This window comes from Dipodomys ordii, unplaced genomic scaffold (assembly GCF_000151885.1).
Source record: "Dipodomys ordii isolate 6190 unplaced genomic scaffold, Dord_2.0 Scaffold74, whole genome shotgun sequence".
NCBI lineage: Eukaryota > Metazoa > Chordata > Mammalia > Rodentia > Heteromyidae > Dipodomys > Dipodomys ordii.
This window is the reverse complement of record NW_012267290.1, coordinates 1,756,296-1,776,369: the sequence shown is the minus strand read 5'-3', so window position 1 is coordinate 1,776,369 and position 20,074 is coordinate 1,756,296. Positions and strand designations below refer to the sequence as shown.

General features: G+C 46.9%; 1 protein-coding gene across 4 annotated transcripts in view; it reads right to left on the bottom strand.

Annotated features, from left to right (window-relative positions):
- The window catches only part of Msra (methionine sulfoxide reductase A), a 254,975-nt gene that overhangs the window by 62,934 nt on the left and 171,967 nt on the right, over positions 1-20,074 (bottom strand). For all 4 annotated transcript variants that reach the window (XM_013024254.1, XM_013024255.1, XM_013024258.1 and 1 more), the window contains one exon: positions 11,051-11,157. In XM_013024254.1, the coding sequence (XP_012879708.1) occupies positions 11,051-11,157 (107 nt within the window). The remainder of the gene's footprint in view (positions 1-11,050; positions 11,158-20,074) is intronic.

Below are 20,074 nucleotides of genomic sequence, written 5' to 3'. Positions count from 1 at the left end.
CGCGCTGCACTGCCAGTGTTAGCGCGGGGTTTAACCCGACGGCTGTGCCCAGAGGGCCTGCGGGGCGGCCGGCCGCGTGCTGCCCACGAGGCCGAGGGCGGGCCAGCGAGGGGCCCAGGGAGCGAGAGCCGCCAGTGTGAGCCAGGCCTGGAGAGGTCGCGTGGAAGGTCGTGTTCCTCCCTGTGGGCGACCTTAGAGGACGTCCCTGCAGAGTGGATGCTAGTGTGCGTGCGTGCGCACGTGCGTGTGTGTGCATGTGGAGCCCCGCTCAGCCCGCCCTGCAGTTTCCCGGGTAAGAGCTGAGGGTTCGCAACGGAAAAGACGACGCATCAGAACAAACCCTAAACCCGCCTGGCCCGGGCCCGCGCCCCGGAGCCGCGGGACCTTCCCGTGCGGGCCCTGAGCGGCGAGGACCAGCGCAGGCTACAGACCCTTGCCTTCGTTTGCTCAAATGCAGCCGTTTCTTCGGCGTCGGTTCCTCCGCCCAAACCAGTGTTGCCATTACCATACTGTCCTGGAACCGCACGTGAGCAGAAAACCGCCCACGAACGAAAGACTGCGCAGCCGCGCTGGCCGCGCCCGCGCCCGCCCGGCGCGCTGGCCCTGTGGACCCCTGCTCCGGGGAGCGGAGGGGGGGGAGGAGGCAATGAAGACCTACGGCCACCAGAGGGCAGTAACACAACCCAGATCTTTCATTTGGGAGGGAGTGCGGATGCACGGTTTAATATGGAAAGCCCATTATTACAAGCTTCTCCTCTCCCCACCCCCCTATTAATGAAGAAATGCCCGGGGGTAATGCAGAGATTTCTAAATACAGTGCAAGAAAGGGCAATCTGTACTCATAAACGGGTAGTCTAACACGCAGTAATAAGTAGAAATGAAAATAATCACCCAGATGCAAGTAAACCATTAAAGCCAAAGATGCGGCACTCTGCATGGCTGCGTACATAGAAACAGAGATGTCTGCCTCTTGGAAATGGGCATTTAAAATATTTATTTCACAAGTTCTTATTTCGAGTCCATAACAATACCCAAATTACAACCTCCAAGAGGGGTCTGAGAGGAATTCTCTCTGGATTGCTGGGTATCGAAATAAGGATTTTTCTCTTTGACTAAGGAAAATGAATAAATTATTCAACACATTTCCATGTACATTTGAAATCATAACTTCATGCCTTAAACAACAGCACAAATAAGTGAAAAGTGCAGAAGAACCGTCTAATCCTCAAGCCATAAAATGTCAACTGACATTTACCCTCATCTGCGCAGGCTCTTCTAATGCAAATAAACTGTTTTTCAGGGTTGGCAAGAGCAGGCGCTTGCATACTCTCCTATGGGTTTTAAACATCACAGGGCAGTGAGCACAACAGACCGCGAAGGGATCCTTCCATCGTGCAGCCTGCCCATTTCCCGGGGAACAAAGACGCAGAAACAGCCCTGCTATTTTCACTGCAGAACAGCAAATCCTGGATCCTTCACTCTAGCTATGGTTTGAAATTTGAGGGGGTCAGTCACTGCAGACAGCCTTGTCTCTGAAGTCACCTGTCATAGCCTGATATTCACAAAATGCTGTCTAGATTCCCAAGTACCCCCACACACTGTGGGTGAAAAACACGGAATTCGTAGTCAATTGACTGTAACTCTAAATTTACGGTGGGGGTCATCTTGGGAATGGGAATGCACCCCTCCTCTTAAGCCACTATTTCTTTCCTAGGGCATATAGAACAGATCCTGTAGTGTGTCCTTGTGTGTATATGTGTGAAGGTCATTGACAAAATGCAGTAAACACTGCTGAGCTGTTAAGTTTTATGAAAAATTTCGCTGTATTTTCCCCACTTCACAATCAACAGCTAGGGTTGAAGAGACATCAATTAAAAACCACAGAAGGTCATGGCAGGTGAAGACAGAACCAGGGTCAAAGCTGGGTGTTCTCAGCTAAGGCTATGATTTTTCCCACCCCTTCATGGATCTATCTATGCACACAGCACAAGGCTGAGTCTCCTTTGGCCACCATGACTGAACATTACAAAGACTTCAGCAACAGTTGCTGGCCCTCAGAGGTTCAAGGTAAGTGAGCTGATGTGGTACTTTTGTTCTTCAGCTCCTTCTCTTGGCTTGTTGGTGGCTAGGTAGGTGCTCATATGACTATCACTTGAGCTTGGGTCTTTTGAACTTTTCTGGCCAGACTATGTTCCTTCTGCTCTCAGCCTGTCAAGTAGCTAGGTTACAGGAATGAGCCACCAGGGTGCATCTCACCATTCTGTTTTCATATGTTCACTAAAGTTCTTCAGTCTTTTGGTTTTGTTTTGTGTTTTTGAGGCGAGGTCTTGCTACACAGCCTGAGCTAGCCTCAAACTCAGCCTCCTGGCGTGCCTCCTGGCTACCATGTCTATCAGTTGAGAAAGGATCTTAAGATAGAGAGATTATACTGGATTGTCTGAGTGAGCCCTAAATCCAACCCCATGTGTACTTTTAATAGAGGAAGCAAAGATGGACACACAGAAGAGGAGATGTTACCGCACAGGCAGAGGCTGGAGGGATATGGCCACAATTCCTGGGGGGACGTCCCAGCACAGAGGCTAGAAGGGGCAAGGAAGGATCTCTCAGAAGAGCCCAGAGAGGAAACCCGGCCCAGCCAGCACCTTGCTTTTCTCACAGTGAAATTCTGAGCTCCAGAATTGGGACAGAATCCATTGCTGTTGTTTTAAGCTGCCAGGTCTGAGGTTGTTTGTAGAAGTACCGTAGGGAACGAATACAGGGTCGATCAGTTGGAGATTTGGCAAATTAGCAAAAGGAACACACTTTTAAATTCCAGCCACTGACAATATAATCAAAAGTTGCTTCATGACTGTAACCTTTAGCGGCTTGCTGTGTCAAGAAAGTTTGCAAGACAGGCTTTGGGTTGAACAGTGTAATTAAATGTAAGTAATTAAATGTAAGTAGAGGCAGTGATTCTCAACCAGGGAGCAATCCTGCAGCCTTGAATCTGACCTCTTTGTGAGAATGGTGGATCCCGTAAGGACAGATTTCAGAATATAAAGAAATCTAGAACCATCCTTTATAATGTGCCTGTGGTTCTCATGGTGAGTCCCTGGGTCTCTTAGGAGTTCTTCAGCTTTATCCAAAGGTTTAGAGTCGGGCAGCAATCCTATGTTAGGTATATCTTATACCGTGACGGTTAGGAACTTCTCTGATGAGAAGTTACAGATACATTATGGGTGTGGGACCCGGAAGGCTGTGGGAGATTCTGGATTTGATTCCAGACGTGGTTGAGAAGCCATGGAGTGACTGACACAGAGAAAGGAAATGATTTGGCGGTTATATTTATGGGGACCATTTAGGCTGCCTGTTGGTCCCAGGGGTGGAGAAGAAGAAGTTCCATAGACTGGGAGCATTTTAGTGGTCCCAGCGCTGATAGGGCTCTGCTGGGAAGAGAAGCAGGCCCGCTGGAGGTGTCTTTGTGAAGCAGAGTTCAGGTGAGCTGAGGTCAGGCTAAGAGGAAGGGATCTGAGCTTATCTTGGGAAGGCTGTGAGTGGGCGGACGGGAGAAGGAGCCAGGAACTTGGTGATGAAGAGGTGGGAAAGAAAGCCTTCAGTTTAGGACATATTATGCCGAGAAACACGTGGAAATTATAAGGAGGCATTCGATATGGGGATTCAGAGTACAGAGGACAGTTCACAGAAATGGCATATGGACCATGGGAGAGAAAAAGCAAGAATTTTACTGATAAGTTATTTGGTAATAGAAACTACATTCTCTCTCTCTCTCTCCTCTCTCTCTCTCTCTCTCTCTCTCTCTCTCTCTCTCACACACACACACACACACACACACACACACATGCACACACAAACACACCAGCTAGCCGAATCACATCTTGTATCTTGTCAGGGTTTACTGGAGAGCATGTGGAGTCACTGTGAATATCTGGTTGCAATTGAAGTGGGGAAAAAAATTAATCTAATGAAATCTTTATTCTAAAAACCATTGGCTATTTTCTAGTAATCACTACAAATCATTTATATTTTTTTCATTAGAGTGCTGTGTTGAGTTGTTATATAATTAAAATTTAAGATAAATTATGGAAACTTTCAATATTATAGGTATGTACTGAAGTTATCGATGGATAGGTGGATGGGTGGGAAGATGGATAGATAGATGGATGGTTAGATAGATAAATGGATAAATGGCTGGCTGGATGGAAGGATGAATACACAGGTAGAAAAGTGGGTGGATGAATGGGGAGAGGGGTAGATGGACAGGTAAATACATAGAAAGATTAACATACATTTTTTTTCTTGTTGGTCATGGGGCTTGAACTCAGGGCCTGGACATTGTCCCTGAGCATTTTTGCTCAAGACTAGCACTCTATCACTTGCAGCTACAGCACCACTTCTGGTTTTCTGGTGGTTAATTGGAAATAAGAGTATCACAGACTTTCCTGCCCAGGCTGGCTTCCAACTATGATCCTCAGCTCTCAGCCTTCTGAGCAGCTAGGATTATAGGTGCCCAGGTTGAGACAAATTTTTAAGCACTGGTGTATATTTGAAGTGTGAAGACTAACATGCATTCTAGAAAGATTTTATTCTAATTAAGACTTAATATGTTATAAAATACAAAAGAAAACATTTTTCTTCCCTTAATAAAAGACATAATCAGAGGAAACTTTTCTGCTCATGCATCTTAAGGAGTTGGGAAGGAGTTAGGTCATGTGTCCAGAAAGTCTTTCTATCTGCTGATTATCTCTCAAACATAAAGACCTATAATCTATCAGTATGTAAGAGTCACAGTTTCAATATGGAAGACCCCCGCGGGCCTCCTCCACTGCCAGAGGCTGGTCGTGACAGGTTCACTCTGGTGGGAACTGGACCACACTGGTTAATCCTAAAACAAAACTACGTTTGTTTACCTCTCCTAACTAATTGCAGAGCAAGTAATTCCACCGGGAAATCCAAAGGTAAGGCCTCACAGCAGCACACCCCGTTTTTGCAAAGCTCCCAGGCATCAAGGTCCTCAGGCATCGGGGGCAGCTGCTGGGCCATGCAGAAGTGTGGACCCCAGCAGTCCCCAGGGCAGCAAAGCCAGGCTGAAGTTCAAGTTCCCTCCTGAGCTCCTCCTTAGGGTGGGAAATGAGCAAACCCCTTCAGCCATCTTTCTTTTCATCAGGCTGCTGGTGAGCTTGGGACCCTCAGCCCGGCCAACTTTGCACAAAACCACAATTTAGATGGAAAATCGCTTTGGGTTTCTGGCTCCTCAGCACTACTGAATATCTAATTAGCTCAACAATTGGTCCCTGTGATAAAAAATCAGCTAATTTTATGTCCAAATGGCTGCTTTGTGGTAAGCAATACTGTCACTCCAGACTCCACACCAAAAGAAGCTGCTGAAGAGGCTGGTTACTTGGGGTCACTAGGGGCAAACTAGCGAAGACTCTCAAATTAGTAACCCAAGTCAGTGTTACAGTGAGCGCCCAGGAACCCTGCAGGGACTGAGGTGCGTGCGAGGGACAAAGCTGGCCATGCCAACCACTAACGGGGGAAAACGGGAAATAGAAAATGGATGGGACAAATCATCTGCGGAATGCCTTTGCTTTTAGAATTAAATCTAAATGTGTTTGATGAGATGACAAAGTTCCAGACTCTAACTTCCTAGGGTTAAGAAGCAACTCCCCTAAAATTAAATGCCTTTGTTATCTACTGAGATGAGTCAAGATCACCCAAGACATAAAGCTCAGGAAAGCCAGAGGGAGAATCCAAGACTGCCCCTGTGTTTTGAGGCCAGTAGAAATCACTTTCTGTTCAAAGGTAAGTGTAAAAGAAAGGATTGGGTGTTGGGCTGGGAAGGTGGCTCAGTGGTAGAGCGCTTGCCTTGCATGCCTGAGGCCCTGGGTTCCATTCCTTAGCACCACATAAGCAAAAAGAAAAAAGCCGGAAGTGGCTCAAGTGGTAGAGCGCTAGCCTTGAGCTGAAGAGCTGAGGGACAGTGCCCAGGCCCAGAGTTCAGGCCCCATGACCAGACCCCCCCCCAAAAAAAAGAAAGGATTGGCTTCCTTATTGACTTCTTGTGCCCTTTCTTACTGGCAAATCACTTGTTTCTTTTTATTTATATTATCAGTTATACCAATGGAATAGACAGTAATTCATACAAATTTCAAAAATAGAAACAAGGATTGAGAAATACATTAATGCATACAATTTTATAGGGAGAGATTCACACCTAATCTTATCTATTATATCTGTCTTTCTAGATGTAGATGTAGATAAATACAGCCAAAGACTTACAACATGCTTAGAGCAGTAACTGGTACCCCGTGAGCTACCGGTGGCTTCCGGGGTGCTCTTCCATCAGTAGCATATAGCCACGTGCATATGGCTCATCACTCTGTTACTGTGCTCTATAGACTCAGTATCTGAGGTTGTCTGATATGTGGCAACAGCATTGGAGCAGGAGGTCCTTCAGGAAGGTCTCCTTGGGATTTTCTTCTTGTGCCCTGCCACAAGCTCCCAGGAGCCCTATCAATATGGAGGGTCAGCTGGAGCCCATGCAGTCAGTGCCCTCCCCGGCCTAGGACAGAGTGAGGATGAAGAGGGCAGCTCCAGCTTCCCCTTACACACGCTTCATCACAGGCACCTCTCCTGGATGGCTACAGGTACCCCTGGGACCCTAACCTGCCCCTCGCTCTGGCTGTGGCTGCATTCTGCACAGGGGCTGTCATGCTGAACAGCCCCACGTGCCCACAGCTCCTGACTTTGCCTTCAAGTTAAGAGCTTCCCATCTCCTTCTCCGACCCACACATGCATGAAGCTGCAGGCATCGGCTTCCTCTTCTTCCTGGGGACCGCTGCTGATTCACTCCTTATTGACAGTCCAGCCAGTGTGCACCAGGCTCTCCCCCTTTTCCCTTCCACTCATTTCCCCAGCCCTTGCTCCTGCCCCTGGCACACCCATGCCTTACAGACCAGCCCTTGCCCTGGGCTCTGGCTTCTGTGGGACTCATGAAAATCGGTGGCCACCTGGGCCCTGGAGACACCTGGAGATAGGTGAGTCCCCAAAATGCCTTGGCCCTAATGCTGTGGTTTCCAGAAAGGAGAAGGAGCAGTCGATCCTGACATAGTGAGGACATAACGTCCTGAGCTCTGGAGAGAAGCTTCCAGACAGGGAGCCAGGTTGATGCAGCCCCAGAGCCTGCCCAGTGTACACGCACGCGCACACACACACACACACACACACACACACACACACACACACATCCGTGTGCACACTCCCACATGTGCACACATATGCATGTGCATACACAAAGGTGCACACACTACTCCATGGATTAACACCATCTGATACAACGGACACTGGACACTGGACCCTGGACTCGAGTATAAATACTAATTAACTAAAATTAAAAAAGCAACTCATCCCTTACTGCAGTGCTCGGTGGTCACATGCAGCAACCCTGTTGGCCCAGGTCATCAGGGCAGAAGCAGAGCACCTGTGCCCTGGTCACCCTCTGGGTGCTGGCCAGTTCAGAAAGACTGTGCTTCCTACTCTTTCTACATTTTCATCTCTCAGTGGACTCTAGTGCCATTTATATATATGAGAAGATAAAAGAAATATAATGTTATTTGTTCTCTGCATTGGTCATAAAGCAGATACAGCTCTAGGAAGAGCAAGGGCTGTCCGGGTGCCAAGACAGAGGAGTCCCTAATTTAAATATCTCCAAACCTATTTTTCTCCCTGTAGCTGCCTATCTACTATCAGCTGGTTGACTGATCTATCCATCTGTGTCCCATATGCTTAGTTTAGAACAACTGTCTATAATGTAATGGAAGAATAATTAAAAGTATCATATGTATATAATATTTTATCATGTATATCTCAGGCATTATAGATATAACTCAGGCCTTATGAACACTGCCACTAAAGCCACACCCCCAAACCTTTTTGGCTTTAGTTATTTTTCAGATAGTGCTTCATGGTTTTTGTCCTGAGGCCAGCCTTAGACCATATTTCTCCTACCTATTCTTCCTTTGTAGGTGTGCATCATCACACCCAACTCCTTTGTTAAAATGAGACCTCACTAACTTTTTTGGGGGGGTGGGTTACTGGGATCTTCTGGATCTCTGCTTCCTGAGTACCTGGCACTATGGGCACACGCCACCATATCTGGCTTGGATAGAAGCTTTTGAAAATCAATATGGGTTCTGCTCACAGCCAAGGGTAAAAATTACTGGGGAAGGGGCCAGCAGCTTGGCTCCTGCACAGCAAGCAGGGCCCCTAGTTCAATACCCAGGAGAGAAAGAGAGGAGAGGGGAAGAGAGAAAGGAGAGGGTGTGTGTGGGGGAGAGAGAGAGAGACTGGGGTAGGAAATAGAAAAGCAAGTATTCACGTCTTCAACACCATATGGCAGGCACTGTTTTGAGCCCACAGTCTTCATTATAAACCCTGATACTGTCTCATTTTGAGACATCTAGAGGCAAGCTGATATCCTTCCACAGTCCCCTATCACTGCTGCTACACTGCGAGACTACAAATCACGACGCTGTGCAGTTCATATGCAGCACGAATCATATGTGACTTTTAGTATCCGTGATAAACATCACCTTTATAATTAAAGGCAGTAGGTGAAACCAGAGAGGCCCAGCGTGCAGCTCTTGTGAGGACGGGGCTCTGGCGTAGCAGGGTGTGGCATCTCTACTCACTTCAAATGCTCACGTCCCTATACCTTTTTCTCTATCACACCCACTGATTTTCTTCAATGGTCTGATCAACTAGAGTTTCACTGCCATATTCACTTTGAGAGCTCCTACAAGTCGCGAGAGCTCCCATCCACCCAGCACTTACTATGCACTACGTCCTGTGCTTTGCTGACATGAACCCAGCACATAGCCATGACCGTCCTCAACCAAGAACTGCCCAGGTCTCCTTCCAGCTGCCCCTCGGATGCCAGCAGCATGAGTGCTTCAAACTCCGCCTTCTTCCAGCTGAGCTCAGCGCCCGCACACCTCTGCCTCTTCTCCTTGTCGCTGGCTAGACTCCTGCAAGCACCCTGGATCTCCTCTCTCTCCCTCTCCACCGCCAGCCGAATCCCAGGTTCTGTGAGCCCTACGTATCTTTTTACTCCGTTTAGATCTCCACCCTTCTAGACAACCCCTGTCATTTCTGTTCTGGGGTCTGGCAGAGCCACCCAACTCACCTACTTGTGTCCGGCCTTATTTCTCTTTAATTCTAGCTGTTCTGAGTGTCTGAAAAATGGGGTCTCTTTCATCTCATTGCAAGGTTTGCCTGAAGCAGAAGGATCTGTGGCTCTGCACGTGTCAGCCATGCGCTGAGGCACAGGTGACTCCTGAGCGACAGCCTGAGGTGGCACTCTGCACCTAACCGCACCAGGCATGCTCCGTGTGCCCGCCGCGGTCAGAGAAGTCATGATGAAGAGGGAGAGCAGAAAGGACAATTTTCAAGACTTTTTGAGATAGATGAAGTATCAGGACACCCTATTACAAAACAGAGAACCTCTGAACAGCGATGCAACATCATCATTTCAGCTCCATGGCACACTTTGTTGGGTGCTTGTGGGTTGAGGTCTGCTATGATGCTGGGGCTAAACTGCCAGCCGAGACTGGCGTCTCCTCCAAAGGCTTAACAGGTTCAGCTCCCAGGCCCTCAGCAGGCCTTGGTCCCCGGCCACTCAGCCTTTGCCTAGGGTTTGTCCTTCCCAGGGCCATGATCCTGAGGGAGCTCTGGGAGATGGCTGTAGAAGACACCATCTTTTAGAACCTGACCTCAAAAGTGACATCTTATCTGCATGGAACAGAAGCAAGTCACAAAGGCCAGTTCTTGCCCAAGCAGGATTCCACAGCGGCAGAGGCCCTGGGGCTGGGCTCCAGGCAGAGACCATGGCCTAGGAGCAGCCCTCAGCCCTGTCTGCTCATCGCCATGGCCACGGACCCACGGCGCCCCGCTCACTGTGTCCTCTGCTGCCGCTTCCTGACGGACCTTTCACAGAATTCCCAAGTGGGTGGGCATTGTTAGAGTAGCAGCTAGCGTGAGGAATGCACGTCTCTCCACACCAGGAGACAGACATTAAAGTTTAAGCAGTATTACCAAGCCTAAAAATTCAAGCAATTCAAGTTGCTTATCAAAAGACCTAAGTGTCTGTTGGAAGAGATTTAAAAATATTAAAGTGAAGTATCTACTTAATGATTCAATGTCTATATTTCTGATATGTATACTTAGTATAATTAAATTTACTGTGCCTAGCAAGAAAGAGCATGTTGTAGATAAATTGGGACCATCCCGGAAAAGCTGCTGTCTCTGAACGTGACCTTATTTGGACTTAGGGTCTTTTTTATTAGTAATGAAATTAAAGGAGGTGGTGGGGATGAGAACCGGAGTCATTAGAAGAATGGCCGGTGTGGACACAGCACACATAAGGACAAGATGCAAGCCCACAGAGAGACGCGCCTGTGTGTCTGCCTGCACAGGCCCTTCCCTGTGTCCAGGAAGGCTCCACCCTGTGGACACTGGGATGTTAGACTCTCGTCTCCAGAACTGTGAGACCATAAACATCTCATGTTGAAAGAGAGATCCAGGCAAAGACACAAGGACAGAGAGATTTTTAACAAGGTGCATATGCATCTAGACCAGCTGCTTTTAAAGAGATACGAAGACTCACTCTTAAACTTTCATCACACTATTTCTTTAAAATGTGTAAATGGCTGTTTGCTAGTATCTCTGTCCGTAATCCTAGTGACTCAGGAGGCTAAGCCGTGGACATCACAGTGCCAAGTTAGCCCAGGCAGAGAGGTCTACATGACTCCATTTCCAAATAACCTGCAAAACTGCTCATGAGGCATGATTCAAGTGGTAGAGTACCAGCACAAATAACACTGAATGAGACTGTGAGGCCCAGAGTTCAAGTCCTGGTACTGGTGCACGCACACGCGCATACACACATACAGTCACACACAAAACAATGTAAATGGATACAGTTCTGGATGAAAAGAATTAAACTTCCCTCTAACATCCCGGAGCAGGGCAGGCAGCGGGGGCGGGGACCTACCTTCTGGTAGTCCTCCTTGGACCTCAGGGCCGCCTCCATCTGCATGGCCGAGGTCACGTAGATCGCTGACCGATACTGGGTGCCGTGGTCATTGCCTTGGCGCATGCCTGGGGGTGAAGAACACAGACCATCAGGCAGGCGACAGGCAACTGTGCTGGCATTCACCCACGCCACACCGAAGTGTGCAAGCACTGTTCTCACATGGTCACCTGATATGTGCCCCAGTGCTTGGTATCACTTTCTCAAAACAAGCATGAAATGCATCCGCTTTGATTTGCCAGTTTCGATGATCACCGATATCTGTAGGCTCAGGTGAATTCATTACAGGTCTTGGATCATGTTAGCTACTCCACAAGTAAACATGTTCTATGCAAATACATAAGGAATAATCTATCTCATTGAGCCCATGTACAGGACTGTGATACACATTCTCTCCTTGGGTCCTAAGGGAACTCCCAATGTGAAAGGAGCTATACTTCACTGCAGATAAGGGAGGGGGAGGCTGTGTGTGGGCTGCCTGGGGGAGGGGCTCTCAGGAGACATGGCTATCACAGTCACCTCTCCAGGACGAAGGTCACGTGACTGGGTCAAGGGAAACATGATGATACTTAATGAGACACGACAGCACAGAGAAGCTGGTGATTACTCACCGGCTCACTGGGGTCTCCTGGAAGGCTTCTTGACATGGTCAAGAAACTTCATCCGTTATTCAAGTACCAGCTTCTCAAACACCTCCAGCAGAGGCTCTGACCCCACGAGGAACACGTTTGTGTTTTCAAACGCGAATTCACAAGCCTATCTAGCTAGGAAGCCGACACTTCTCCAGGAGGTCTGTGGGCCCGAGAACCTGCATTGCTCCTGCACTCATGGTGGTTCTGGAAATATGGGACAGGTCCTGCCTGCTCCCCGAATCACAACAAATGACATGCTATTACCAAATTGCTCTAAACAGCTTTCACCCTGCTATCCTCCAGAGATCAAAATTAATGAAAATTCCTTTTGAGAAAAGATAAGACAAGTGCTAAGATAAGACAGCTATGTTCAGTCCAACAAAAAGTATTCAGAAGGTGCTAACTGTGTCCTCAACACTACTGAGGCTCCAGAAGATTTGGTTATAATCCTTGATCTCAGGAAATACCTAGAAAAAAAGGAGGAGGAAACAGAATGGAGCTGAGCTTAACACACTCTCCCTCTGGCCTGGCCTTTGACAATACCGTGCTCACTGAACCTGCCTGAGGTCACACACTGGGTAAACGGCTGTCCTACAATTTAAACTTCAATGTGTTGGGCACCAAAGCCCCTTTCCCTTTCTGAAACCAATGCACAAGATGTTCTGGCTGAAAAATCAAAGCTAGTGAGCAAAGTATAGAGTGACTCAGGCTGAGGGAGGAACATCACAGCCCAGGGCCCAGAAAGAAGAACAGGCCTGCTATGTTCTGAGGACTACAAAGAAAGGCCTGGTCTTGACAAGGGGCCTGGCAGCAAATGAGGCCGGTCAGCCGAATGTGACGCCACGCGGGGATCTCGAAACTTCCCACTCGGGACCAGAGACACGCAAACAAATGTGTCTCCAGAGAGCCAGACCCTAAGGTGCATATTCAGTCCTCAGTGACCAAGTTTTCACACAGACTTGACCAGCGCTGCCAAGTCCAGGTGGTCTTCGCTTGGCTTTGGAAAACGTTAAGCAGATAAGTTCTTCACACTGTCTGCTGTTTTCATGTCCCAGGGTTTACTGTGGAGGGTGAGAAGAGGGGGGAAAAAAAACCCTAGGCTCAGAAATCACATCTTGGCTTAAGATTCTTCCTGAACACCGAGCTGATTGATGAGGACCGGGCTTTGGGGCAATCATGATCAGGGCTCGGCGGCGGCATGTACCAATCACCTGCGATTTCTCCATCGGCCTTCTCTAGAGGTGATTTTAAGGGAACAAACCATTCTGACACTGCTCTATGACATCTCTCCCTCTGGAGAAACTAGGAATAGGTAGTGGAAGGCAGAAATGCTTAATCTACACGGAAGCACAAAGATGGATGAGAGCGCACCTGCTCAAAGGGCCTTGTAAACCTCATGTGTGGGAACCAGACTTGTCGTTACGCACTCTGATGGGAGGGAGGCATGGGAAATGTGTGAGCGGGGGAATCTTAAGCCAAGCTCCTGCTCCAAGCTGGGCCACTTTTCAAGGCCCCAGGAGCTATCATGGGATGGTGATCATCAGAGCAGGCAGGAACACATTCCCTAGGAGTCACATCTCCATCCCAGGGGCTCTCCATTAGCTGGATGCCCTGGTCGCAAGCACAGAGTGACCCTCTCCAGGACAAACCACCATCGCTCCATAGGAAAGGCGGCCACTGGGTGGGGATGTGCTGGGGTAGTTTAGACTTGGTCTGCGGTTCTCTTCTTGCTCAGCAGGTTAGAAACTTTGTCCAGGAAACAGGATGGGGTCATTGGGGGCATGTCGGCCTCACGTCCAAAGACTTGAGAACCTGACCCAGGTTTGCAGCTGTTTTTGGTGGGTTTTAATCCCTACATCTCATTCAAATACAATCAGCAGAGGTCTCTGACAAAAATACCTTCTAGCCCCAATGCTTTCAAACCGACAGTTCAAACAGTGTATCTGGGGACACAGGCTGAAAATATATTTCCATAGGTTAGGAGAGGTTTTCACATTGTTTTGCATTTTCTGCTATTCTATTAAAAAAAGTGGACTCTAAATTTATTTCAATAAGATAACAACGTTAAAACTGTACAGATGATATCTGGATGGATATTTTTAAATTCTTGTCTTTGACATGTCTACTTACATTTTGTTTTATTGTTCTTTTGTTCCTCGTTCTTCCCGATCACTCGGCTGCATCAGTGTTAACTGTGTTTCCTCCCTGAACTTCCTCCCCTCCCTCCCCTCTCCTCACCCCTTCTCTGCCCCCAACAGCACTATATTTATCCAAGTCTTTCATTAAGACCTGTCCCTTCTGACGTGATTTGTTTCCATTCACCCCTCATCCTCTTCGCTGCCCATGTTGCTGGGTCCCGTCTCTGGCTGCCCTCTCATGAGCCCTCCCATGGAATGGCTCATTTCTACTCTGAGAACTCACACCTCCGTGGTGGCGCTAATCCCAGGCTCTCGTTTGCGCTTCCCTCAGTGACATTCCTGCTTCCTGGACATTTCAGCATCCAGGCTCCCTGGCTCCTCTCCACCTCACTGCATCCGGTCACTGCCCCCGCCCCCCTTCTCATCTTATCACCCGACACGGCCGCTCTCCCAGTGACCCAGGTTTGCAGTCTCCAAGGAGCTCGTATTTTACTGGAGCCTCCTTTACTTCTGAGCTGGGCAGGCCTCCAGCTTTCCTTTTGTTTCCTGCCAATCCTTTAGTAATAGCCTAGCTCCTGATGCCACAGCCCACCCCCCGCCATATCCAGACCCACTAATGCTTGGTGTGGGATAAAGCTGGAGAAACATCTGGGTGTTACTCCAGCTTACCTGATAAAAGGTCCTGCCTGTTTCCAGGGTGCTCAATTTCGTTAACTGTGGGTCATCTCACCACATGCGCCCATTTCCACCTCACCTGCAGAACCAAACACCTCCCGGCTCACACCTCCTCCCAGAACAAAGCCCAGGGCATCATTTGCACATTTTCTATTCTCAGAGCTAAGCAGAGATGCAGAAAATGACAGTCCTGGCATTCTCTCCCATTAAAACATCTGCAATTCCATAGTGTTTATGCTAGACATTTTGTTTTTGTTTTTGTTGGTCACGGGGCCTGAACTCGGGTCTGGGCTCTGTCCTTAGCTCTTCAGCTCAAGGTTAGCACTCTACCACTTGAGCCACAGCGCCACTCCTAGATGTATAGTTTTAACTTGTTGATTACTCCTTTAAGTTTTATGACAACCAACACACTGATAAGTTAACCTCTATATTATTATACAGAAAAGTAAGATGCCTTGGAAATGTAAAATGTAGGTAGCAAATTAAAAGAAAAATATTCTACATTTAGTCTAAATTTGTACTCAAATCCTAGTTTTGAACCACAGCAATTCAGGAAGAGAGTCTCCATGTGTGTTTGGTTAGGCATCAACCTTTGGTCACCTTTTGCCTAGTAGGAAATGACAAACCATCCAAGAAGAGTGGCAGGGAATGCACACTGGGCTATTTTAAGATGCAGGGAAAAGCCAAGCAATCAATTCATAATCTCTAAATAAAATTTAAGTATTTTAGTGATACTGTTGGACAACCACACTACTGAAATACAAAGGGTGACTGCCAAGGATTGTGTCTGTACCAAGGTGACTTAGCCTTACCCAGGCGTCTTCACCGTGGCTCTGCTGATGTGTTGTCAGGTGTCTGTTGTACAGCTGTCCTGTGTACGCTGGATACAGAGCCGTGGCACCCGTCCAGCTGAGATAGGCAAAAATCTCCCTCTCTGTGGCTAAATGTCCCACAGAGAAGCAAAATCACCCGTGGGTAAGAAGCCACATTTCTAGATTAATGGACAAATTTTGATGTTATTACTTATACAGTCTACATCTTCAAGGCAGGTAAGTGAAGTAACGTGAAGAAAGAAAAAGCTTTTGGGTGGGTAAAGACCAATAGCTCCAAAAAGAGTCTCAGAGGTCTTCCGTATTCATATTTTTGTTTGTATCTGCTGATTTTGGTGGTCACCGGGGTGTTTCTGTTTCATTTCTCCCTCAATGGGAAAGAATGGAGATGTGTAGCCTAGTATACAAGATCTTTTCTTTTCTGGTAAAATGGTTTTGAAGAGACCTATTTATATCTAAAAGACCAGAAGCACAAATTGAAATCAGATATATACAGTTCAGAGATAGGGCTCTGAACTGCATGGGGGAAGAAAGGAAAAAGTCTATTAAAAATAGAAACATCAATGTTCATTGTCATCACAATGTCCTTCCTGGTGTCTGTAGCACATGACCATAGTGCCCAGAAAATCTCTAAGATGCTTGCTGTCCTCTCAAACTGAATCAATTAGGAATAGCTTTCAGTTTCACAAAGATGAAAATAACAGCGACTTAAACAACAGACATGTGTCTTTTTTTCCCCCAGTAAGTCAGAAGTCTATTAAAGCAGATAGTTTGGGGGCAGTGGGGTAACTCCGTGGTCTGCAGGAACTCAAATTTCTTCTTTTACTCACCAATCCTTAGGACATGGGCCTCCCTCCTCTCAAGTCATACAGTCATTATATCCGAGTGCAGATGGAAGAAAGGAGGAGAAATGAAAGCACAAAACCTCCCACTCCCCTATCTTAAACGGTCTTCCTAAAAGATTCACCTTACATTGGGACAGGGAATGGGGAACTGTGGCAGGAGCTAAGCTTTATTAAAGCACTAGTAGATACTTCAATAAAAACACTGTTAAGGTCAATAAGTTGTTAGTGTAAGCTTTTCTTTAAATAAGCTAAGATGTTGGGAGTTAGGACTAGAGGTGATTTGACTCTCTTGACAGCTTTTAGACTCTTCCCTGGTATTCTGGCCGCCTTGAGCAAAGAACAATCAGCCAAGCAGCCAGATGAACTGTCCTCCTTCAGCATCACTGCTTTAAACACTACACCAGCTCCCTGAGGAAGTTACGTGGCACCCACAGCTGCTTGCTGACAAAGCACAACTCTGGCTTCTGGTGCCCGGACCAGCCATGTGTTTCAAACAGCACATACTAGGCATTTTGCTGCCACAAGCTTCAGTGAACTCTAGAAGATGCTGTGGCCATTTTCACCCAAGCCAGGGCGGGAGTATTTCCCCCAGGTGGCAAAGGCAGTCCTTCATTCACATGAGGGGCTGCTATGATTGGTGCACGTGTGGTCCTTTAGTTGCACAAAGGGTTATGCATGATTGGTGCAAACACAGTGCTTCATTTACATGAGGGACTACCATGACTGGAACATACACCTTTTTCACAGTTCCTTTCTAGCTATATATACAGGCTGTTTGGCTCACTTCTGACTGTGAGCTGGTCTGAAGACACTCTTCTATGCTGCCTAGGGGAGTGTTGCAATATTAAATCCCCCCAAAAAAGAAAGCTTCTTTTCAGTGGTCTTTCCTTGTTTACCTTTTATTGTTATCATTAGTGAAGCCAAAGTAGCTGTAACTGGAAAGGAAAACAAAGAGGCAACTGCAGCAGAGCAGGCAGCAGCAGTAGTAACGGCGGCAAAAGCTACAAGAGGGTAGCTGAAGGGCTGCAGAGTGCAGTCAGGGGAGAAACGATGGGGGTGGGGCAGGATCAAGGAAGACAAGTGCTGTGAAGAGCTGAAGATGACAGCCGGGGGTTCTGTTTGATGGAAGAGTTCCAGAGGGCTGCAAATCTAAGGGCCAACAGTCTCCAGATACTTTGGACCTGAAAGCTATCCACTATCCACTATGCACCATAGGGGGAGGGCCCTGGGGTAGTAATCCTTGTAGCCGTCAAGGGCCAAGGTCTAGGTCTGAGAGTGTAACAACTGTCCTGTCTGTGGGGCTGAGGGTCCCAGCACTGGAGGCCTACGTGAGACCTACAAACACTAGAAGGTACGCTTATCACTGCTTGATGCCCTCTGCTGCCACCACCTCTTCTAGGATGACAAAGCTGCAAGGGCTAAGGACTCTGGTAGTTAAAGCACAGGGCAATAAGCTTCCAGCTTAGGTTGCCTACAACCTTAAGTCTCTGAGTAATAGCCCCTGGCTCTTCTGTAAACCTCTGGGATTGCCAGTCCCTTTCTTAGGCCTTGGGCCCTCAAGGGCCCAGGATTGCCAGCAGTAGAAGAGTTTCTCTCCTCTTCCTCGCGATTCCAGTCCACACAAATGATCAGTAACAACACTGTCAGATATATGTCATAAGCCAGACCTGGTCACAGGACCATATCCCCAGAATTCCCTCCTTCCCATCATGCACCAGGCCAAAGCCTAAGCCCACATTTCTTGTTCAGCTTCTTCTCTGTCCAAATTTCCTCATTCTTGTACAGTTTTTGGTTTGTCTGGGTTCCCCACTCCCCTCCGCCCTGAGAGTACTTCCTAAATAAGTCACGGGCCTTAAGCCCTAGGGAAGCTAATGTAAAACCCCAAACTCTTCCATCAGCTTTGCTCTCCGCTCCCCTTTGGGGACAGTGGCATCCGTGGATAGCTCTCACGGTCTGCGTCAGCATGGTCCCCTGCCTGCTGTGGAAAACAGTGTCCATGAGGAACGATGCCACAGGGCCCGGAGGCCTCCAACAGGGAGCGAGCCCCCATGTTCACGGGTCTGAGACACTTCTGATGACCGCCCACGTGGTTCCCACACACCTGGCCTTTATCACAGGTGTTTGAAACAAGCATCAATATGAATATGAAACAATCTCACTTTGCCTTACTGAAAAATTAATTCTGTCAATTTTAACTGACAGCTCATTTTAAATTTAAAATATTGCATTCATTTCATAAAAAGTAAGTAGGGGAGGGAGGGAAGGAACTGGAGAGAAAGAAGGTCAGTCATCCATCTAGCTCACAATCCTAGACCCTTACTATGTGTCAGGCACTGAGTATTATGCTATCTATCCAATTCTGCAAGTAATTACTAATTTGTACAGATTTATTCCTGGTAAATAAATAAATCCTGCAGTCCTTTGGCTGAATTTCATAAAAGTTTACTTCTTGATCATTCAAAGTTTGGTCTCTGAACTTTTTAGAGTCCTAGGCTGATGGAAACTTACAGAGCTCCGAAGTGTCAGTTTGCTTTCATTGGCCCTTAGATTCACAGCTTTGAGTCCCGCTAGGAAGTTTTGTTTTATGAATTGGATCTGGAAGGAGCAGATGTCATTTCTGCCTCATTCTGGACATTTCTGCCTCTTTCGCTTGGCCAGTAGCTAGGAAAGATAGGTACTGTCCAGTTGCTACAATTTGCATCTTACTTGGCTTACTGTATGAACGAGGATACACATTCCATACCATGAAAGCGAGAAACTATAATGATGCTATTCTCCTTTCTCAAGATGTCACTACCGAGTTTGATTCTTGCAGTAGGCTAATGTGGTTAAGTACATGGGCTAATATTGAAATGCTAAAATATGCTTGATTTAAATTGGAACCAATTGCCTATGATGTATTATCTTTTTATGTGTTACTAAATTGTTTGCTGTTTGTTTAGGATTGTTGTATATATTTTTGTAAGATAGCTCTATGTTTTCTTTTCTTTTTCTTGGGGGTCCGGTTGTGGGGCCTGAACTCTGGGCCTGGGCGCTGTCCCTCAGCTCTTCAGCTCAAGGCCAGCACTCTACCACTTGAGCCACAGCACCACTTCCGGCTTTTTTCTTTTTGCTTATGTGGTGCTGAGGAATCGAACCCAGGGCCTCATACATGCAAGGCAAGCGCTCTACCACTGAGCCACCTTCCCAGCCCAGCTCTATGATTTTCTATATATCTTCAAGATTGGATATAAAGAGTCTTAAGATGGACTGTATTTCTCTTTTATCTCTAGAAAACGTGGTAGGATACTGAAATTAGTATTTCTTCAATATTAGTAGAGCTCACTAAGTTCTCTGAATTTTGTAGTTTCCTTATGATAAACTTTTCAAATACAGATTTGTTTCTTAAGTGATCACAATTTTGGTAAGCTATTAAGGAATTATCTAACTTTTCAAATTTATTGACTTAAAGTCACTTAAAAATTCCTCCTTGTATCTGTCAATTCTCCAGCACATGTAGTGATATTCCAGTTTTTATTCCTGATAATGGGTATTGTGACTTCTTATTTTTTTAATTACCAACTTATTAAAGTTTTGTAAACATTTCGAAACAAACCAGTTGACTTTTCGATTTCTGCTCATGATTCTTTCTTTTCCACTGTTTGCGCTTACTCTGTTGTTGACTTTCAGCTCTTGACATGGAGACCACCTCTGGCCTTCCTCTATGTCCACAGATGAATTTAAGCTTTGTGTTTTACTCCAAAAACCACTTGACCTGTTCTTTTTTTTTTAATTTTATTTTATTTTATTAGTGAACATACTGTACAGAGGGGTTACAATTGCATGGGCAGGATAATGCGTACATTTCTTACCAAGCATTGCAGCC